At 46.5% G+C, this 23,973-nt stretch overlaps 1 protein-coding gene across 1 annotated transcript in view; it reads right to left on the bottom strand.

Moving 5' to 3' along the window:
* Nucleotides 1-23,973, bottom strand: part of fbln1 (fibulin 1) — a 231,426-nt gene that overhangs the window by 121,110 nt on the left and 86,343 nt on the right. Inside the window, 2 exon segments of the mRNA XM_038780632.1 lie at nucleotides 809-937; nucleotides 11,346-11,489. Of these exon segments, the coding sequence (XP_038636560.1) occupies nucleotides 809-937; nucleotides 11,346-11,489 (273 nt within the window).

Here is a 23,973-nt window from a genome sequence, read left to right as displayed (position 1 = left end):
GCCACTGGACTGCATCCTGAGCTCTAGTCTCAGGCGAAGGCATTGTCCTAACTTTCACTCCAAGGCCTTTTACTGATCTTGCCCATGGGACCGCAAGTGCCCCCCAGCAATCACCGGCACTCTCTCACATAAGTGCCTGCTTGAGTGGATAATTTAATGAGTAGTCTGACTCCAAGTATGTCAATTGAGCTCAAGCTCAAGCCAAGCGGTCTCAGCAAAACATGGTGCTCAACTCTTGCCTTCATACGCACCATTCCGCACATTCCCTGAAAATGGGTGCCGCTGCACGGGCACTGCGCCAGCTTGCGGGCACTCCTGCTCACGTTTTTTAATTTGATTCAAAGCATTATGTTGCAGCCTTGAAAATAGCACATGATTTGCGCAAAACATTTTTTCATAAGTATGGTAATCCTGAAAAAACGAATCAGATAAATTCCCTCGCATTACTGGCCCTTCAACACATTTCAACATGTCCAGGTGGCCATTCCTTAAGGTGTTATTATTTCCTCTTCGGTTCCTATCCTTGCCCTTCAGATAGGGTTGCAGATTAATTCACTACGACATTGTGGTTAAATCACAGGAATGGTCTCACCAATTTTTCTTCATCTTCTGAAAACCCACCATGCAACAAAACAGTAAGCATAAATATGGAATGTCTGACAACTAGGCCAGGGAACACTGAAATGTATCCATATTTTTAATCTCAATTTGTGGTTCTCATCTATGCCTCTAAATAGAAGGTAAATTACCAAGCAAATAGTATTTAATTTCTAAAGTCTACGCTGGCTCTGCAGTATCCCCCACTTACCAATGCATGTCCTGGAAATGCTGTCAAAGTAGTATCCAATCTTGCACTCACAGCGATAACTGCCAGGAAAATTCATGCAGACATGTCCTTCGCCACAAGGGTTTTGAGAACCTACACATTCATCAACGTCTGCAAGGATAACAAAAAATAGGAAAATCTTGAAACTGTGCAAGGCAAATGAAAAGTTACCATTTGTGAGACCTTTTTGACAAGCTACACATAGCAGCAAATAATGTGCATTTTGGCCTAGTCTTTCGCCCTTCTCCCCATGCTGGGAACATGTTTGAAGTGTTCAGACACCAGCTCCATGGTTCACTAACTGTTCAATATTTTATGCATTCAGTAAGTGCTCATACCACAAGAAACTCTGCATCAGAGCATTAATGATATATCTAATATGGGTATAATAAAATTCTTGCCAATTTTCCAATTACATGTGCCCAAATGTTTTACACAAATCGCAGTTTCACTAGGATAATCCAAATCTACACAGCAAAGAAGACAAAAGGCATGAGGGTTAAGAATGTAACACTTAACAGCTTTCGACACTGATGTGCACAGTTTATAAGTCTGTTGTGCATAATGTGATGGTGCAGCTGTTACAATTGCAGTAGACTATAAGAATATTTTTAGTTTGCATATTGTAATTTTAAATGTACGGTAGATAATAGAAAGCTTGGTACAGATAGATGAAAGGAAACTTGGTCTGCATAACCTAGCAGATAGGCTTGGAGTTGTAGATCAAAGGGCAGGCCTATTGCGGTGCTGGGATGGTGATGAGAGGCATTCACACCCAGGATTATATAGGCCTCTCTGAATATTTCTTGAGGAAATGGTCATTGGATAAACATATGGATGTTGAGGGAATAGCGTAGATGGGCTTTAGAGTGGTTTCACAGGTCGGCGCAACTTCGAGGGCCGAAGGGCCTGTACTGCGCTGTAATGTTCTATGAAGAAACTTGAATTGTAAATGAAAGAGATGAAAAAGAAATGTTAGCGTTGGAATTAGAATTTAAAGAGAAAGAGAAGTTTGATAGATAGGTAACAGATTGATTAGACAAGGGGTCTTGATATAGTTAGGAATTTTTGACTAGTGCGAATACTTCAGTGAGCAAGGTGATGAAAGGTATTTTGTCTCATTTGACAAAATTGCTAGAAAGCTAGCTTGGTGACAGGAGAAAGGGAGAACTCTTTTGCAAAGTGTTTTAACAGGAAAGGCATTGGATAGTATTCAAGCCTTTTAATGATCAGTCTCCAAATTATGAGACGGTTAAGACTGTGGTATTTAATGGTAGCCAGGATGGGGAGATGCCGGCGTTGGACTGGGGTGAGCACAGTAAGAAGTCTTACAACACCAGGTTAAAGGCCAACAGGTTTGTTTCAAATCACTAGCTTTCGGAGCGCAGCTCCTTCCTCAGGACCTGTTGTAAGACTTCTTACTGTGGTATTTAATGCACAAGAACTGATTACAAAAGCTTATGGATTGAAATGTTTAATGCGAGGTAAAGACAGAATTAATACCCAGGTAGCCAAGGGTAAGGTGAACATCGATTTATTACGGTTACATAAAGTCTGCCTATGGCAGCAAATATATTTACAGAGTAAAATCTCGTTGGGACAACCAGCATGCTGGTCCCTGTCCAGGCCAGCCTTCGTACTGAATTCCTATGAGCCCCAACTGGGTGGGCCTCAGCCCACTAGCAAGGAAGCTCATAATCCACGGGTCCCACGGGAGGTCTATCAGGGTATCCCATGGGCCTTGTGGAGGTTATAACACCGTTCCCCGCATCCCCCCCCGCCCCGCAAGTCTGAAAATTTCCCCCTCTGCCACAAACTGATGAGGCCTTCTGTGCTACTTTGCACATAATTGTGCTTCAGCTAACGGCAGATTTGGGTCGAGTGGCAGAGAACAGTTTGTACGCTGCCTTTTCAGTGGGGATCTCCCGAGAGCTATTGACATGGGTTCGGCTCCAGGCACGACGTTGTCTGTAAGAGCGGACACTTCAGTGTCCATCTCCCAGCCGGAATCAGCATCATCTTGACGGCCCAGGGTTTAGGCCATTGCGGGTTGCATGCCTTGGCTAAGGAGTAGCCCATGAGGCAGTGGAGGTATCGATGTCCCTAGCAGGGTGTCTTCGGAGACAGTGTCTCATTTCTTAAGATTGTCGATGTGTCCGCGTAAGGTCTTCCAGTGGGTGGTGACCTTATAAGATACGGACTCTACTGTCTCCAACACAATCCCTGGAAGCCAAAAAGCACCATCTCTGAAGTTCCAGGCATAAGCAGTTCCCCCGGTTGAAAAATTTTCTCCACGTTCTGTGGTCGCGGTACATTCATTACGTGTCTTTCTGCAGCACGACTTTTCTGCCCAAACTTGGGAAAGTCAGGCTGAACCTAGTTCGTAGACACCAGCCCATCCGCAGCATTGTCGGTGCTACCCCTGTCATGAAATGCGGCATGGTCCTATAGTGAAAGAGAAACCTCGTCAATCGTCCAGGGAGCCCCTGGTTTGCTTCCGCATGCCCCACTTGAATGTTTGAACTGCTCGTTCGGCCAAGCCATTTTAGGATGGATGAAACGGGGCGATCTGGATGTATCATATTCTGTTCGTGTGCAAGAATGTTGAATACTTCTCGCTCACAGTGATCAGGAGTGAAAGGTTCAGCGAAGTCCTCATGCAGTCTTACCTAGGGGCCCTTGGCCATTCCCAGGGGCCCTTGGCCATTCCCAGGGGTGAAGAGAGACTGAAGAAGGGGGTTTCTGGTGCACTTCCCTATCGATCCCTGGCCACCAGACATAGTTCCTTGCCAACATCTTCATCTTTGAAATCCCTGGGTGACCACTATGCAGGTCCTGCAGGATAAATTTCTGACCTGGCTGTGTGATGACAACACAGGCTCCCCACAAAATCTTGCCACCTTCCACACAGCGCTGCTGTTTCAAAACGTAGGGCTGTTGGGCTGCCAGGGAAGTCCCCTGTAATCCACCATGCATTAAAATGAAGCTTCACCAGTATGGATCTCTCTGTGTCCCTGTGCATATCTGTGCGGCTCTTACCAACAAAATATACATTAAGTTTAAAGTCACCACGACTTCGTACACCACTGATGGAGATGGGGGGTTAAAGGCAGTGGGAGACGGCTGAGGGCATTAGCATGTGCTAATTGGGCCCCTGGGTGATGCTGAAAATAATCGCCAGCATTAGAACCCAGCGCTCAATCCGAGCCAAGGCTATGTAGGGAATGCATAGGGAATTGTCCTCCTTAAAGAGTCGACCATAACCATATTGATGGAATTGTTTTACAGCAAATATAACAACCAATCCTTCTTTTTCCATCTGGGTGTAGCAGCATTCCGCATCTGCCAGGGTTCTGGAAGCGAATGCAATGGGGCGTTCTGTGCCATCGTCCCATCTTTGGGATAGCACCCCACCCGGTTCCGTATGGAGAGAAATCATAGGTGAGAACGAATGGCCCGGATGGATCACAGTGGACCAGTAGCTGGGAGGATGACAGTTTCACTCCTGCAAATACCTCCTCTTCTGGAGCTCCCAAACCCACTTCTGGTTATTTTACAATACATTGTTACGACACCCTGGGCTAGTGCGTGGTCGATTCCAGCACCACTTGACCCGGAGTCACAACTCAGTTGGATTAACCAATAATTCTTCAAAAAATACCTGACGTCTTTGGCCCTTGGTTGCCCAATAATTACAGTCACCAGATTTGTAAATTTAAACACAATTACTTTTTATTTATAATGACAACTTGATGAAATATGCAGCCATTACAACTGGTTAACTATTATCTAATTCCTAATCCCCCAATCTGTACACACACACACAAGACAGACAAACACGGAGGGGAAGAGAGGGGTGAAAATCATAAGTAAAAGGAAATCTTTGAATCTTTGTTCCAGATGGCTGTATTGAAGCACATCTTTGTTCAAAGTTAACTTTCAGATCCAGGGGTGAAATTCTCCGACCCCCTGCAGGGTTGGAGAATCGCCCGGGGCTGGAGTAAATCCCGCCCCCACCGTGGCCGGAATTCTCCGCCATCCGGGAATTGGCGGGGGCGGGAATCACGCACCACCAATCGGCGAGGCCCCTGCGGCGATTCTCCGGCCCACGATGGGCTGAAGTCCCGCCGCTGGGAGGCCTCTCCCGCCGCCGTGGTTTGATCCACCTCTTGTGGCGGCGGGATCGGCGGCGCGAGCAGGCCCCCGGGGTCCTGGGGGGGGGGGGGGGGGGGGCGATCGGACCCCGGGGGGTGCCCCCACGGTGGCCAGGCCCACGATCGGGGCCCACCGATCGGCGGGCCGGCCAATGCCATGGGGGCACTCTTTTTCTTCTGCCGCCGCCACGGCCTCCACCATGGCAGAGGCAGAAGAGAATCCCCCAGAGCGCATGCATTGGTGGTGACGTCAGCGGCAGCTGATGCACCAGCGCATGCGCGAACTGGCGAAGGCCTTTCGGCCGGCGGCGGGCGTCAAAGGCCGCTGGTGCCGGTTTGGGCACCAGTCGGTGTGGTGCCAACCGCTCCGGCGCGGGCCTAGCCCCTCAATGTGAGGACTTGGCCCCTAAAGGTGCGGAGAATTCCACACCTTTGGGGGGGCCCGACACCAGAGTGGTTGGCGCCACTCCACTACGCCGGGTAGGGGAGAATTTCGCCCCAGGTCTCTGTTTGCAACCTGTAATGGTTTCACTGTAGATTCATTTGTTGAGGTTCTAGGGGCTGGTTTAGCTCACTCGGCGAAATCACTGGCTTTTAAAGCAGACCAAGCAGGCCAGCAGCACGGTTCGATTCCTGTACCAGCCTCCCCGGACAGGCGTGGAATGTGGCGACTAAGGGCTTTTCACAGTAACTTCATTGAAGCATACTCGTGACAATAAGTGATTTTCATTTCATTTCTGAAGGTTTGAAAATACATCTACTCACAACCTTTCTGGAGAGAGGGAGAAAGAGAGAAGGACCTTTTCCCTGAGCATCCAGGATTCAAAGTGAACTCATTGGGTCTCTGAAAATCATTCCACTCGAGTAGGACCCAATCACCACCGGTTACTGGGCAAAATACAGTCTTTTGGCCAATTCATTGGCCACCAACCAACCAATTGAACCGAGTTCTTGGACAGCCATCATACGGAGTTCTTTTGAGAACTCTGCCATGAGTCCCACAGGGAGATCAATCAGGGTATCCCTGTGTCCCTCCTGGGGTTTATTACACAGACCTTTTGTAAAATTTATTGAGGAAAAATAAATGTTTTTTGACCGTTGGTCTCGTTCAAGGAAATTTTGAGCAGAAATTTGAAAATTTGAGAGGGCTTGTGAATGAAGGAATTCAAAAGCATCATTCCAGCAGGAATTAAGAAACACCTAGAAAACCAAAAAGTTTCTAAAATAAGGTAAGCTGATATTTTAGCTGATGGCTACAATTTATCACAAACGGCTGGGGGTCAGCAAACAGTCATTTGCAAATTGGAGCTGGATTGCTTATTGTCACGTGTACCGAGGTACAGTGAAAAGTACTTTTCTGCGAGCAGCTCAACAGATCATTAAGTACATGAAATGAAATGGGAATAAAAGAAAATATATAATAGGGCAACACAAGGTACACAATGTAACTACATAACACCGGCATCGGGTGAAGCATACAGGGGTGTAGTGTTAACGAGGTCAGTCCATAAGAGGGTCGTTTAGCAATCTAGTAATAGCAGGGAAGAAGCTGTTCCTGAGTCTGTTTGTGCGTGTTCTCAGACTTCTGTGCGTGTCCAAACTCTGGAGAGAACAGGTTTCTAACTACGGAGAAGTGGATTGCAGAAATGAGAAAATAGATGCTCCCAAAGGTGGCAAAAAAGCTATTGTAGAGAATAGGAATGAGGAAAATGTTTTCAGTGCCATTAAGTCAGACAATTGAAAGCAGATTTCTTGAAGTAAAAAACAAAAAAAGTCGGCAAAATTCTCTGTTTCGGAGACAATGGGCGGGATTCTCCGCCAGCCAATGCCGAAATCGAGAAAGACGATTGGGCGGAGAATTGTGGCGTACGCTGGGATCATGCCAAATCGTAATTATCCGGTGCCTCAACAACGGCGTCAATGCATTCTACTCCGCACGTACAGTATATGCCGTTTGCATATCATTAGCAAGCCTGACTCGGTATTCTCCGGGGTTGCTATGATTCTCCACCTCCACCAGGGACAATCCCAATGGTGAGGTGCGCATGTGCTTTCAGAAATCGTGAAACAGGCGCTGTGACTACTAAGGGGGAGATAGACCTTTCCGCCCCCAACTCTCCATATGACCCCCCAACACTCCCTCCACCCAACCCTCTCTTCAACCCTACCCCAACCCTTCCTTCACAGCCGCCCAGCCCCTCCTCACCACTGTCCAGCAGGTATGTGACTAACAATGCCCTCTCTGTGTCTCTGCAGGAGAAGCTCTCCCACAATCGCTGTGACAGGGGCCAGACTGGAGGAACTGTGCCGGAAATAAGGATCCTCACAACCTTCGAGGAGCGTGCCCTAGAGGGGCAGCATGGTGGTACAGTGGTTAGCATGGATGCCTACGGCGCTGAGGACCTAGGTTCGCTCCCAGCCCCAGGTCACTGTCTGTGTGGAGTTTGGACATTCTCCCCGTGTCTGCATGGGTTTCACCCCCACAACCCAAAGATGTGCACCGTAGGTGGATTGGCCACATAAGATTGTCCCTTAATTGGAAATGAAAATGATTGGGTACTCTAAATTTATGTTAAAAAAAGGAGCTTGCCCTGGAGGTGACTGGGGTGGCCGAGGATAGAGCGGTCACCAATGCATAGGCTAGTTGAATTGCATTGATTTGGGTTCCCAACAAAGGAAGTGATTCCTAATCCTTCACCAAACAAAGTGCTGTCAGTTTCTAACTGACCACTTCAAAATCAACTATTTTCAACTATCATGGACAGTGAGAGCCTTCTTCTGCGGATGGAGGTGGCTAGCACCAGGGGACATAGCCTTAAATTGAGGGGTAATAGATATCGGACAGAGGTCAGAGGTAGGTTTTTTACGCAAAGAGTGGTGAGGTCATGGAATGCCCTACCTGCAACAGTAGTGAACTCGCCAACATTGAGGGCATTTAAAAGTTTATTGGATAAGCATATGGATGATAATGGCATAGTGTAGGTTAGATGGCCTTTAGATTTTGACTTCCCATGTCGGTGCAACATTGTGGGCCGAAGGGCCTGTACTGCGCTGTATCGTTCTATGTTCTATGCTGTATCAAGTTAGATAATTGGAAAGCACTTAATGCTGTTTGAAGTGGTCCAGGATCTGTCAATCAAAGCTTGATGTTTATTAACATTGCAGTTCGAGCACTACAGAGTGACTCAACAGTGAAGTAAGATGAATGGAACAGCTGGCGTGTGGAAGCTGTCAATCATAGCCAGGTAAAATCAATATCAAAGAGAAATGAATGAATGGCTTGCAGATCAGGGATCTGAGGGCATTTAAACACAGCTGACTGGCTTTCTCTTTCTAGAAATTGACAGGTAGTGCTTCCTCTGTCTGAGCCAGCGTGTTTTTCCCAGGTGAGTGTTAAAGCAATGATTATTTTCACTGCCTCTGTCTGGACTGCTCCCGAGCTTCTAGACAGGGATCTCTTTTCTGGGGGCTATCACAGGGGTCTCTTTTCTGGGGAGGTCTGTGGGAAGCCTCCATATTCTGGGGGGTCTGTGGAAGGGGTCTCCATATTCTGGGGGATCTGGGGGGGGGGGATTCTCCATATTCTGGGGGGTCTCTTTATTTAGGGGGTTTCTGGCGGGGGGTTCTTTATTTATGAGTTCTCTGGGAGTCTCCTTATTTAGGGGTCTCTGGCAGGGGTCAGGTGGGCGTGGGCTTGACAGGTCTTGCTTTGGGGGGGGGGAAGTGGGTGGCCTTTGGGTGGACTTTGGGGGCACCTCTCTTGAAGTGTTACCCCCTTGGCCCACCGCGAGGTCCACCATGCCAGGCACACATTTGTCAGGACCAGTAATGATTCTCACCACATGATTCCTGTCCCAGAGGACAGAAGAATCATCCGGGCCTGGAAAATACAGTGCCCGGCCCATTAAGTGGATGCAAATGGGTCGTAATGACCCATCTGCACCCTCCCGCTAGCGCAGGGCACAAACCTTAATCCTGACGCCAACGGGGGAGCTGGAGCATTGGAAATGAGTCGGTGCCCGGCGCCGATCCTGTTTTCTTCACACCGCTGGATTCTCCGCAGCTCGATGCAGAGAGTTTAACCCAGTAGCTTTAGTGAGCATGACTAGTGTTTCTCCAGAGGATGGTGCACTCGGAAGTGAAGCTTGTGAGAAACTGATGCCATCTCGTATATTATGTGGGCAGCACGGCAGCACAAGTGATTAACACTGTGGCTTCACAGTGCCAGGGTCCCAGGTCCGATTCCCTGCTGGGTCACTGTCTGTGCGGAGTCTGCACGTTCTCCCCGTGTGTGCGTGGATTTCCTCCGGGTGCTCCAGTTTCCTCCCACAGTCCAAAGATGTGCGGGCTAGGTGGATTGGCCGTGATAAATTGCCCTTAGTGACCAAAAAAGGTTAGGAGGGGTTACTGGGTAACGGGGATAGGGTGGAGGTGGGGGCTTGAGTGGGTCGGTGCAGACTCGATGGGCTGAATGGCCTCCTTCTGCACTGTATGCTCTATGTAAATAGAGATGTAAGGGATTATGAAGGTTTTCTATTTGAACGGGAACTCACTCCATTTTTGTCCAAGGAAGGGCCAAAAAGATTTTTATCCTGATGGAGACCAGTTCAGCTCAAGGTTTAATGTTAGCAAAAGATTAAGACTCATGGAGGTCTCAAAAATACTACGAGAATCTTGCCCCATAATGTGGTCTTAGTGCATAAACGGCACTGCTGAAGCTCAATGCCAATATAAAGAAGATGAATAGACCACATGGCCATTTTCAATCCTGTTTCTGAAAAGTTCTTCATGGAATTTGTATGTTCACCCTGGATTTAAGTGTTTCAGTTTCAGTGTCCTTGAGTTTTACAACTGCTGCTTTTCACTCATTCCGAAATCTGTCAACTGTTGATATTGGCTAAAGGGTAAGTGAACTTTGCGTACACAAGTCGAATGGGTAATCCAACGGCCACCCATCTCAGCACATTCTGGAGGAGGAAGAATAGGACCAGAGGAGGGATGCAGTATGGCCCTTCATGCAGTTTTGGTCTCCTCACTTTAAAGATGCATTGGAAGCAATTAACAGAAGGTTCACTGGGATAATTCCTGGGATAAAGTGGTTGTTTTATGAGGAAAGTTTGTGCAGGTTGGGCCAAAACTCATTGGAGTTTCAAAGAATGAGAGGCAATCTTACAAAAACATATAAGATTCTGAGGGTGTTTGATCGTGCACATGTTGGGTAACGATGTTTCTCCTTGTGGGGGAATCTAGAACTAGGGGACATAGTTTAAGATATATGTAGTGTTCTTTGTGATTCTTATTATCAAGATGGAAGTCGTAGTGTTCACAAAGACCACAGAAGCTAAGTTCAATAACAAAGCTAACATTTATTACACTACTTATTAAAGCTAGACCACTTATTCCTGGAGTAAGCAATAATCTAGTAATCTACAATCTACACTCTACTAGCACTAGTCTCTACACTCTGTCTGTAACTGTACTCTGCACTCTCTAGACCTCTCCTCTGCACTCTCTCCAGCCTTCTCCCAGAAGCCTGAGAGTCAGTGCTTTATATAGTTCTGCATCTAGCTCCATCTAGTGGTCAATTATGATATTACATTAACCGTTTATATTCTAGACATTCTACATAATGTTACAAGGTAGGACATCCCATTTAATATGGGCATGATGAGGAATTTCTTCTCTACAGGGGTATTAGTGTTTGGAATTTCCTTCCAAAGAGAGCAATGGAGCATGGGTAGTTGAATATATATAAGATGGAGTTAGACAGAATTTTTATCAACAAGTGAGTCAAGGGTTATGAGGGCAGACAGGAAAATGGACTTAAGGTCACAATCGGATCTTACTGAATGGCAGAGCAGGCTAGATAGGCGAAGTGGCCTACTCCAGCTCCTATTTCTTCTGATCTTATTAAGAGAAGTTAGGAATTGATGGAAATTATTATAGTAGATATGGGAATTTCAGATGGCTTAAAAAGGAGATGACACAAATGAGGAGATGGAAAGATTTCGGGAGATAATGTAAGGGTACAACATATCTGAAAACTCTGACAGCATTGCTTGGAGAAGTTTGGGGGGTACATCCAGGAACAATGACAACACTTGGTGTGAAGAACAGTTTTACAATACAAATCATAATTTTCCCTTCTATTAGCTCCGTCCCTTGTTCCTTTGCCATTTCTCAAATTGTAACTTGGATGACTATTCTGGAACTAACTTTATCATGTATCACTATAAGATCATCTCTTAGCTATTTATTTTCCAAGGTGAAAGACCCACCTGTCTCGAGCCTTTCCTCTTTCCTTGGTAGATGTCGGTTCTATCAACAAATCAGTGAATGTTAAAGTTAGAAATTGTGCAACTCACCCACGCAATGTGATCCATCCACAGAGAGATGATAACCTCGGCCACAATTAACAACATTGCGCTTACAGTTGTATGAGCCAATATTGTTGATACAGGTGTAGCCTGGCTGGCAGGGCAGAACAGCATTGGTACACTCATTGATGTCTGAAAATGCAAATAAAACAGTTTAACAACAATGCAGTCGGCAACATTCCATATTCACTAGCCTTCACCTTGTTAACACATAGAGAGCTGGGTGCAATCTTGAAACATCCTCTCCAATTAAAACATAAAGGCTTGACGTATGGGACGCGATTCTCCCAAAACATTTCGAAGTTTATTTGTGGCGGGTTTATCAGGGAGGTTCCCGCTGGCTCTGCCGGTGAGTTCACCACCGCTATTCAATGACAGTCACTTTTTTGGACCCTGGAGAGATCCTCAACGGTTGAGCACACACTTAGAATTTTTTTTAGCACTGAACTCAGAGATCTGGCCACCATTTTGAAAGGGTGACACAATCTCTAAGTGAGCTTGTGGGTCCCCCACACTACCCACCCATTGGCATTGTCACCCCCCCACACACTTGGGCACTACCCCACACCACCGAAATGAGGAGAGCCCGCAATGGGGTCCCTGGAGGCCCCCCTCTTCAGACACTCCCCCAAGCCTCCTTCCAGAACTCCCTCCCTTCCAGAACCCCCTTCTGAAAACCTCCAACCCCCAATCTCCCAGAGGCCACTACTTACCTGTGCTGTACCCGACCCCCCCCCCCCCCCCCCCACCCCGTCCATCCTACTTTCATGGGCATGGTCCCCCTCAGGCCCTGGCCCTTGGCAGTGGCACCCTGGTACCTGGGCACTGGCACCCAGGCAGTGCTCCAGCCAGCTTGGCAGGGTACCAGCTGGGCAGTGCCAAGGTGGCCACGTTCCAGGGGAGGGCCAGGGGCCACCCTACACTATCCCTCATCACCCAGGGTCTCTGATGGCTCAGGAGAGCCCCCGGGTGCCATTCCGCCTGGTGCACATTCTTGGCACTGATTGGTTGCCGGCTGCAGGCTCCCTGGGGAGGCCAGAGAATCGAGGGACACCAGTGTATCCCGGGTGAGTAGGTTCTTTTTTTTTTAATGTTTTTTTATTGAGTTTTCATATTTTATATACAACATATTACAAATCATTAGAGAAGAAAAAAAAAACACGCAAAAATTAACATGTATATTTACAGGTAAGCATCTTCATAATAACAATTGTGGCTGCCCCCTTTAGCCGGCATACATATTTTACATTCCCCAATATGGCCGAGGCACATGTTTATAGGCATTTATTTATAGTTTGGTTTTGGGCCTTAGCTAGCCGTCAAACCCCCATAACGAACCCCCCCCCCCTCCCCCGGCTACCTTCCCCCGATTCCCGTCCATTTTCCCCTGATTCTTGGCCACCCGACTATTCTTCCTCTTGTACGTTGGCCACAAACAGGTCCCGGAACAATTGCATGAATGGCTCCCACGTTCTGTGGAAGCCGTCGTCTGACCCTCTGATGGCGAATTTGATTTTCTCCATTTGGAGAGATTCCGAGAGGTCGGACAGCCAGTCTGCAGCTCTGGGCGGTGCTGCTGACCGCCAGCCGAACAGGATTCTACGGCGGGCGATCAGGGAGGCAAAGGCAAGGGCGTCCGCCCTCCTCCCCAGGAATAGATCTGGCTGGTCTGAAACCCCGAAGACCGCCACTATCGGGCATGGCATGAGTAGGTTCTTAAGTACTTTTAAGACCTACTTATGGGAGTGCCATTTGGTCCCGCATCTTTTGGGCGGAATGGGACGCCTCATGGGACTTGGGTGAATCCTGCGAATCGCGGAGGTTGCCGGGAAGCCCGCGAGAGGGCTCTCCCAAGATTCCCGAGTGCAACTTTTTTGCAACGAAGAGAAAAAAATTATGAAAAGAGAAAAGCTGGGCAGCAAGGTGGGGCAGTGGTTAGCACTTCTGCCTCACAGCTCCGAGGACCCAGGTTCGATCCCGGCCCCGGATCACTGTCCATGTGGAGTTTGCGCATTCTCCCCATGTCTGTGTGGGTTTCACCCCCTCAACCCAAAGATGTGCAGGGTCGGTGAATTAGCCATGCTAAATTGCCCCTTAATTGGAAAAATAGAATTGGGTACTCGAAATTTGTTTTTTTAAATGAAAAGAGGAAAGTTGCCAAATTCTATCTTTAAGAAAATGTGATCCACATTTAGTTAAAAAAGCATAATAGTATTTTAAAAAAATCAAATGTCAGTTGGGTCTCTTGCAGCCATCGGTGATATCCAAAACCATGTCAGAAAGCCATTATTATATCAAAATGTCTTTCAGAGCAACACTGCGCCAACAAGCTATGAAGCAGCAAGGGCAGTACATGAGTATGTAGCTATGATTTTCCATCAGTTGAGTTGACATTTTTGCCACTGCCACCAAGATATGCATTTATTCAAGGTCAATATCACTGCAATCTACCCTTTTTTTGGTTTTACTTGTCGATTAATCTATTTATGCATACATACACTGTTTTCTTCCAAACAGTCAGTCTTCTATCCATGCTACAATGCTGTCCGCTACACCATGGACTTTCCAAAAATAATCTTTTACATAGCATCTTATCAAATGCCTTCTGAAAATCGAATACAGTATGTCTACCAGCTATCCTATACCACAGAGCTTGTTGCTCCTTTAAAGAATTCCAATAAATTGGTTAAACATGATTTCTCTGCATAAAACTATGCTAACTCTTCCTGATTATCTTGAGGTTTTCAAAGTGCCTAGCTCTAACCTCCTCAATGATTGATTCTAACATCTTTCCCATGACAGACGTCAAGCTCACTGACCTATAGTTTCCTGTTTTCCGCCTCCCTTCTTGCATGGAAGAGTTACATTTGCTACTTTCTAGGATGGTGGAACCTTTCCAGAATCTAGAGAATTTTGGAAAATTAGCACCAATGCATCTACTACCACATTTGCCACCTCTTTTGAGACCTTAGGATGAAGTCCATCAAGACCCAGAGACTTGTCAGCCTGCAGCTGTTTGCTCAGTATTACTTCCCTAGTGATTGTAATTCCACCAAGTTCCTCTCTCCATGCCACCGCCTGATTTATAGCTATTACTGGCATTTTTTGTATCTTCTATAATGAAGCCTGAAGTAAAATATTTTTTCGCCTTCCTTATTATCTATTATTAACTACTATTCTCACTCTCCAAAGGACCAATACTCACTTTACTTACTCTTTTCCTTTTCACATACCTGCAGAAACTCTTGTAGAAATGAGGCCCTGAAGTAAATCTTTCACCCCAAGATTTGAATCAAGGTCCTAAAGGCTGGTATATACCTCTACATTGATAATACCCTGCTCTGTGTATGTATTTTCGTTTTCCAACACATTATCTTCTTATGAATAACCAGAATATCTGTTGGCTGGATAAGCATCTTTGGCCAAACGGAAGTCTTGTTTCAGCCACTAACTGTTGAGGTATCAGTCTGTAGGCCCAGAATTTGTTGGGAATATAGAATCATGAAATCCCTACAGTGCAGAAGGAGGCCATTTGGCCCATTGAGCCTGCACCAACCCCCTGAAAGGGGGCCCTACCTAGGCCCACACGCCCTCCCTATCCCTGTAACCCCCCATAACCTCACCTAATCTTTGGACACTAAGGGGCAGATTAGCATGGCCAATCCACCTAACCTGCACATCTTTGGACTGAGAGGAAACCAGAGCACCCGAGGAACCCACGCAGACACAGGGAGAACGCGCAAACTCCACACAGTCACCTGAGGTTAGAATTTAACCCAAGACCCGGTGTTGTGAGGCAGCAGTGCTAACCACTGTGCCATCGTGCCACTGATGACTGATGACAGAACGTTTAATACATGTTCTTATTCATGCATAAATCATTCAGAAGTTTGGCGAGAAAGAGATACAGTATGAGTTACAAGTCACTGAATATTGCTGGATCTCATTAGCTTAGTGAAAGGGGAAGCTTACGACCACCCTCCTCATAGGTTTTGCCGCAGAAAGTTGGGACTGGTACTTAATGAAACAAGAGCCCGTATAATGAAGATATTTATATTCTTACAATGCTGCTTAATTTCTCCATTCCAGAAAAAGAACAACTAAAACTGTAGAATTTTGATCGAGTAGGTAGAAGTTCGTTTCTTAATTTAAAACTTTTTTCTTACTTTTTCCGTCTCATTTTTCTCTAATAATCCCAACTTTCTCTCTCCTTTATTTCTGTTTCTGTTCTTTCTGTCTAATTTGACTCCAATTCACCCTTGACCTTCTCTGTCATGCTTCTTTCTCTTTCCTCAGATTTCATCCATTAAAGAGACTGTTGGTTCCATCATTCACCAAGGCCCAGGTGCCCCATTGACCTCGCCATTCTTTTATCAACTCACACTTCCAACAAATTGAAAGTCAAAAAGGTTTTCAAGCTGAAGGTTGAGAAGAAAATGCGAACTAGAGGGGCATGCTAAAAGATGCCTCATTCATGAATCAGCACTATTTTTTGGGTCAATATTATGTAATGTGTATGTTCCTGAAAACAAGTCTGCAAGAAAAGTGTTCAGGTTAATTATTGCTGAAACACACGCTATCAACCATTTTCACTTCTGCAAGTCAAATGAAAGATGAGTGCCTTGTGTCCAACTGTGCACTACCTGCGCATGCTGGTGCCAATTTAACAGTCTGTGCTGTAGGGGATTGAGGGGATTCATCAATTACCACTGATAGATTGTTCCAGGAGGAAAGGCTCCATGCTAATGTCTCCTTTCATACAGTTCCTCAGGCAATTCTGACATCTGCAGAGGCTGATGCCTATTGTCAGAAAGTGAAGCTTGGCAAAGGATGCAGGTACCCATCTGATTTTCAACACATTGTTCTGTTACTGAAATGTGTGGCATCTGTTTGGCTATTGGCACTGAATTAATGACTTGAATCAACACTGGCTCAGATGCTGTCTGATAGATTAGCAGTGAGACCCTTTCAGTATGCGGCACACTTCCCTTCTGTTGTTGACTCAGCAGTGGCCCTGAATTGTCCTATAACTGGTTCACATCGAGAGATTTCAAAAGCATTTTACTTCAGTTTGTTACATTCATTTATTGGATAAGCAGTTTTCTTCCCCCTACTTCAATCATTCTTTTCATTCCAGGGAGTGGACCACGTGCCAATTTTGTTCACCAGCTGGCCACAGTAAGTTGCACGACATCACAAACATATTAATCATCTGTGCTGGTTGAATTTGATCTGTGCAGCTGGTTACTCAGTGGTACCTTGCCGACAGCCCTTGGAGGATTTTCTTGCATCCTGTCCTGCAGTGCCACCTTCTGCTTCAAAAATACATCACAATGAAGTGGATTTGTTCAGTGCATCCTGGCAGGGAGGGTACACCTGTCTACATTTATGTGAATAATTCCCCATACAGTTGTAATATATATCACTTGCACATGTTGTTTTCTCTTCCAGCATCCTCTGCTCTGTACAGGTCTTTTTGGCAGGATTTGTCTACTGCTGTACTGCTATTATGGTTCTGTATTTGTTGTATCTTTTATATTTGGATTTTCAACGGGTTGAGTTTTACACCCATTTTAAGCACATCTTTCAGGGTCTTCCTAGCGGCCCTCGGCTAGGGCTCTTCACCTTAAGCAGGGGGGAAATAATTGATTTCCCTCTTTAGGCTAGGCTATTTCAAAGAAAAGAGTTAACCACGGTGCTGTGGACCTGTAGTTACATGTAGGCCAGACTAGGTAAGGAAAGCCTCTGAAGGACATTAGTAAATTATATGGGCCTTTATGATCATCCAGCAGTTTCATGATTGTTATTAATAATGTTAGGATTTTAGTTGAGATTTATTAATTAATTGAATTAAAATGCCCTAGCTGCCATGGTGGAATTTGAACTCGTGTTTCTGGAGCTTTATGTGGATGTCTGGGTTACCAGTCTAGTAACATTACTCATATGCTATTGGCCCCACTGCAAAGGGTAAGTGCAGCTTCTCTTATCATATAGAACAAAGAACAAAGGAAATTACAGCACAGGAACAGGCCCTTCGGCCCTCCCAGCCTGCGCCGATCCAGATCCTTTATCTAAACCTGTCTCCTATTTTCCAAGGTCTACTTCCCTCTGTTGCTGCCCGTTCATATATCTGTCTAGATGCATCTTAAATGATGCTATCGTGTCCGCCTCTACCACCTCCGCTGGTAAAGCGTTCCAGGCACCCACCACCCTCTGCGTAAAAAACTTTCCACGCACATCTCCCTTAAACTTTCCCCCTCTCACCTTGAAATCGTGACCCCCTTGTAACTGACACCCCCACTCTTGGGAAAAGCTTGTTGCTATCCACCCTGTCCATACCTCTCATAATTTTGTAGACCTCAATCAGGTCCCCCCTCAACCTCCGTCTTTCCAATGAAAACAATCCTAATCTATTCAACCTTTCTTCAAAGCTAGCACCCTCCATACCAGGCAACATCCTGGTGAACCTCCTCTGCACCCTCTCCAAGGCATCCACATCCTTCTGGTAATGTGACGACCAGAGCTGCACGCAGTATTCCAAATGTGGCCGGAACAAAGTCCTATACAACTGTAACATGACCTGCCAACTCTTGTACTCAATACCCCGTCCGATGAAGGCAAGCATGCTGTATGCCTTCTTGACCACTCTATCAACCTGCGTTGCCACCTTCAGGGTACAATGGACCTGAACTCCCTGATCTCTCTGCACATCAATTTTCCCCAAGACCCTTCCATTGACCATATAGTCCGCTCTTGAATTTGATCTTCCAAAATGCATCACCTCGCATTTGCCTGGATTGAACTCCATCTGCCATTTCTCTGCCCAACTCTCCAATCTATCTATATTTTGTTGTATTCTCTGACAGTCCTCCTCGCTATCTGCAACTTCACCAATCTTAGTATCATCTGCAAACCTGGTAATCAGACCACCTATACGTTCCTCCAGGTCATTTATGTAGATCACAAACAACAGTGGTCCGAGCACGGATCCCTGTGGAACATCACTAGTCACCCTTCTCCATTTTGAGACACTCCCTTCCACCACTACTCTCTGTCTCCTGTTGCCCAGCCAGTTCTTTATCCATCTAGCTAGTACACCCTGAACCCCATACGACTTCACTTTTTCCATCAACCTGCCATGGGAAACCTTATCAAACGCCTTACTAAAGTCCATGTTTACGACATCTACAGCCCTTCCCTCATCAATTAACTTTGTCACTTCCTCAAAGAATTCTATTAGGTTTGTAAGACATGACCTTCCCTGCACAAAACCATGCTGCCTATCACTGATAAGTCTATTTTCTTCCAAATGTGAATAGATCCTATCCCTCAGTATCTTCTCCAACAGTTTGCCTACCACTGACGTCAAGCTCACAGGTCTATAATTCCCTGGATTATCCCTGCTACCCTTCTTAAACAAAGGGACAACATTAGCAATTCTCCAGTCCTCCGGGACCTCACCCGTGCTCAAGGATGCTGCAAAGATATCTGTTAAGGCCCCAGCTATTTCGACCCTCGCTTCCCTCAGTAACCTGGGATAGATCCCATCCGGTCCTGGGGACTTGTCCACCTTAATGTCTTTTAGAATACCCAAAACTTCCCCCTTCCGTATGACAACTTGACCGAGAGTATTTAAACATCCATCTCTAGCCTCAACGTCCGTCTTGTCCCTCTCCTTCGTGAATACCGATGCAAAGTACTCATTAAGAATCTCACTCATTTCCTCTGAGTCCACGCATAAATTTCCTCTTTTGTCTTTAAGTGGGCCAATCCTTTCTGTAGTTACCCTCTTGCTCCTTACATACGAATAAAATGCTTTGGGATTTTCCTTAACCCTGTTAGCCAAAGATATTTCATGACCCCTTTTAGCTCTCTTTATTGTGCGTTTGAGATTTGTCCTACTTTACCGATATTCCTCCAAAGCTTCATCAGTTTTCAGTTGCCTCGATCCTATGTATGCTTCCTTTTTCATCTTAGCTAGTCACACAATTTCACCCGTCATCCATGGTTCCCTAATCTTGCCATTTCTATCTTTCATTTTCACAGGAACATGTCTGTCCTGCACTCTAATCAACCTTTCCTTAAAAGACTTCCACATTTCAAATGTGGATTTACCCTTAAACAGCTGCTCCCAATCCACATTCCCTAGCTCCTGCCGAATTTTGTTATACTCTGCCTTTCCCCAATTTAGTACTCTTCCTTTCGGACCCCTCCTGTCCTTGTCCATGAATATTCTAAAACTTACGGAATTGTGATCGCTATTCCCAAAGTAATCACCGACTGAAACATCAACCACCTGGCCGGGATCATTCCCCAATACCAGGTCCAGTATGGCCCCTTCCCGAGTTGGACTATTTATATACTGCTCTAAAAAACTCTCCTGGATGCTCCTTACAAACTCTGCTCCATCTACGCCTCCAACACTACACAAATCCCATTAATTGTTGGGGAAGTTAAAATCTCCCATCATAACCACCCTATTGCTCCTACATTTTTCTATAATCTCTGCATATTTGTACCTCTACTTCATGCTCGCTTTTGGGAGGCCTGTAGTAAAGTCCCAACAATGTTACTGCACCCTTCCTATTTCTCAGCTCCACCCATATTGCCTCAGTGCTCGAATCCTCCATCGTGCCCTCCTTAATCACAGCTGTGATATCATCTCTGACGAGTAATGCAACTCCTCCACCCCTTCTACCTCCCTCTCTATCCCTCCTGAAGCATCTATACCCTGGGATATTCAGTTGCCAGTCCTGCCCTTCCCTCAACCAAGTCTCAGTAATACCAATAACATCATATTCCCAGGTACTGATCCAAGCCCTAAGTTCATCTGCCTTACCTGCTACACTTCTCGCATTTAAACAAATGCACCTCAGACCACCTTTGCGTTCATCATCTCTTCCCTGTCTACTCTTCCCCTTAGTCACATTGAGTTTATTGTCTCGTACCTTACTGGCTTTAGTTGCTACTTCTTTACTGACCTCTAACTTCCTAATCTGGTTCCCATCCCCCTGCCACATTAGTTTAAAACCTCCCCAACAGTGTTAGCAAAAGCACCCCCTAAGACATTGGTTCCAGTCCTGCCCAGGTGTAGACCATCCGGTTTGTAATGGTCCCACCGCCCCCAGAACCGGTTCCAATGTCCCAAAAATGTGAACCCCTCCCTCCTGCACCATCTCTCAAGCCACGTATTCATTCTGACTATTCTTGAATTTCTACTCTGACTGTCCCGTGACACTGGTAGCAATCCTGAGATTACTCCCTTTGAGGTCCTACTTTTTAACTTATCTCCTAACTCCCTAAATTCTGATTGTAGGACCTCATCCCTTTTTTTACCTATATCGTTGGTGCCTACATGCACCACGACAACTGGCTGTTCACCCTCCCCCTTCAGTATGTCCTGCAGCCGATCGGAGACATCCCTGACCCGAGCACCCGGGAGGCAACATACCATTCGGGAGTCTCGTTTTCGACCACAGAAATGCCTGTCTACTCCCCTTACAATTGAATCCCCTATGACTATAGCCCTGCCAGTCTTTTTCCCGCCCTTCTGTGCAGCAGAGCTAGCCACGGTGCCATGAGCCTGGCTACTACTGCCTATAGGTTTTATATGATTGCTCTTTGGTGAAAAATCATCCCTGAGACGTCTCGTACATGTGTCAAAATTATTTGTATAATTGTCTTTTGAAACATCATGACCCACTTCAACAGACAGCATGTAGTGTCGCCCTCGACATCGTTTTGGGAGAAAATAACATTAATCCTTTCAACGCAAGGTTTGGATTTTATTACTAATACCCCTAGTTTGCCTTGAGAAGGCTTTCTACTTGAACTTCTGTAGTCCTTGTGGATGATGGTGCTTCCACAATAGGGGAAAGTGGATTCTAAATGGTGGACAAAAGGAAAGGTAACATATAGGTCAAAACCAGGATGGTGTGTGTGCAACTTGGAGGTGATGACTTTCCATTGATTCTGCATGTATAACTATATCAAACTGCGAAATGATGGGAATATGAATAATGCAATTTTTCAGTGTACATGTTTATTTTTTTTATTTGACCAATTAAGGAGCAATTTAGCATGGTCAATCCACCTACCCTGCACATTTTTGGGCTGTCGAAGTGAGACCCACACAGACACAGGGAGAATGTGCAAACTCCACATGGACAGTGACCCGGGGCCAGGATCAAACCCGGGTTCTCAGCCTCATGAGGCAGCGGTGCTAACCACGGCGCCACTCCTGCCCTGCTATTTTTCAGTGTACATTACCAATTTTTTTAAAAATCAGGCTTACAACACGGATGGTTCTTGTAATTTCCTTTGATTTCTTTTTGTATATCAAACTCAGAGTTTTGACAGATTGCCAATGTTCCTTTGATCATTTTCCTCCAGGTGAACAACTGCTTCAAATGCAGCTACTGCACTGCACTAGTCATAAATACAAGAATAATGTAGAACCACAATGCAGCCTTGAAACACTGGCCTAAAAGAAACTATCAACCTCCTGAGAAATTCTGAGTTACGAAAGGAACTGGGCTGGATTGTCTGTTCCTCCGTCTAAGTGCCGACGCCTACGGAAGATCTGTGGTGTTCCACGATGGAAAAATCAGCGCCTCACCAGCGCCGATTCACTTACTGGTGAGGGGCTAGCACAGAACCGCATGAAACACCCACGAAACACGTGAAAATGGTGGGAGAATCGCCGGGTCCGTGCTGGACACACACAGGGCTGACAAGCTGCAGCCATGCGTAGGCCTACACACCACAGACACGCACCAATCGCGCCCGAAAAGATGGCGCCGGTTGTGCTGGATCGCATTCCCGTCTGCCCGGACCCCACAGCCCACCTTCCGGCCACCCCCCACTATTCTCCCCAGCCCTGGCAGAAGACCCCCATGCTAGCGGCACAACTTTCTGCGAAGTATGGTGGTGCTGGACACTGTCCGTACACCCTCTCTCTCCACAGCCGCCACATCAGGCTCACGATTGTTCAGACCACACGTGGCCCTGCTTTCGGGAACTCGGGCCATCGGAGGCGGAGCATCGTGGGTGGGCCCGGTAATGATATGCAAACGCAGTTGTGTGCGTCTCGATTATGCCGATTTGGAGGTGGCGGAACATCGGGACCCGGAGTCAAACCGGCGCCTGCCACGATTTCGGCGCCGGGAGCCATTCTCCGCCTGACCGCCGTTCTCGATTTCAGCGTCGAGCAACAGAGAATCCCACCCCTGACACCTGACTTTGATCAGGTAGCAAGATGTGTACCGTGTTCTTATAGGGACATTCAACCATGGATAAAGGAATGGAATTTTTTTTTAATTGTCATCTTGTCTTAATTTAAGTGATCCAATGATCAAGGATCACTGAAAAAAGAAAGACTTGCATTTAAGGTTTCAAGAGGGATAGCAGGGCCCCAGCTTGCGGCGCGCAGCTCCTGCTGCTGATACGGGGCCCTGTACTTCCGGCTGCATGTCTGCGCGTGCACGCGGCGGCTGGCCGCGGGTTCGCGCAGGCGCGCGGCAGCTGTTTTTGCGCCAGCCCTGGCGCAACATGGCAATGCCACACAGCGGACCAGCGCGGAAGAAGATAGGCGCCCTGGATCACGCGCAACCGCCAATCTGTAGCCCCCGATCGCAGGCCTGTCTGTTGTGGAGGCCGCCCCCTTGGTGTCTGATTCCCTCCCCCCCAACCAGGATGGCCAGCGCAGCCGCGAGTCTGAGTTCTTGAAGGGGGGGGGGGGGTGTTCAGCGATAATACCTCTTAAAACTGAATAGTTAGCATGCCACTAGAGTAGTTTTACATAAGTTATTTTATTAAGGATTGAGATGAATTATAGGACTGAGTAATCATTATTAACCATTAAACATGTATTTTTAGGACATAGCAGTAATAAGTAATCAAATGGGATTTAGGATAGCTAACCTGACCAAAAGGACATTGCTTCTGACATCTTGTCTTTGTGAAACAATTCAGGGTGCTGGTTCTATTGTTCTGTTTCTCACAAACAGTCAGCACAAGCTGCTGGGATTGTGCACAGCTCTCAGGATGAGGATCAATCATGCGCTGCTTGCGATTCTATTGCGAGAAGTTTAAACACTGCTTGCAATTCTATTGGATAAGTTTAAAAGTAGCAACTTCAGGGATTGGATCGCATCCAACTGGGGTGGACTATTGATTTTTGAACGTTGTATAAGTACCGTGTTCTGGTCTTTGTTCGGCAGAACAGCTCTTGGCCGATATCCAGTCTGTTCTGGATCACCGCGGGGGCCTCTTCCAACGGCCCCTGACCGGCGCCACATCGACCGTGCGCGTGCGGCTGGGAGCGATTCTCCAGTCCACGGAGAATCGTGTCCTGGCGCCACGGGTCAGAGACCCCATTCTCCTCCACCACGCCGAGTGCGATTTCGGTGCGGAGGCTCGGAGAATCTCGGCCAAGATTCCCAATAAAACAAACCTCTGATCTAATGTCTACCTAACCCCAGAAGGTAACTGAGAGTCACTTCAGCATATAAATCCGGTATTGAAACCTGCATTATCGAACCCTGAGCAGATATCTTCCACAGTTGGCATTCACATGACAATAATCCCACTGACCTAATAGGGGAAATGTTATGAA

This window comes from Scyliorhinus canicula, chromosome 20 (genome assembly GCF_902713615.1).
Source record: "Scyliorhinus canicula chromosome 20, sScyCan1.1, whole genome shotgun sequence".
NCBI lineage: Eukaryota > Metazoa > Chordata > Chondrichthyes > Carcharhiniformes > Scyliorhinidae > Scyliorhinus > Scyliorhinus canicula.
This window is presented reverse-complemented; position numbering and strand designations above follow the sequence as displayed.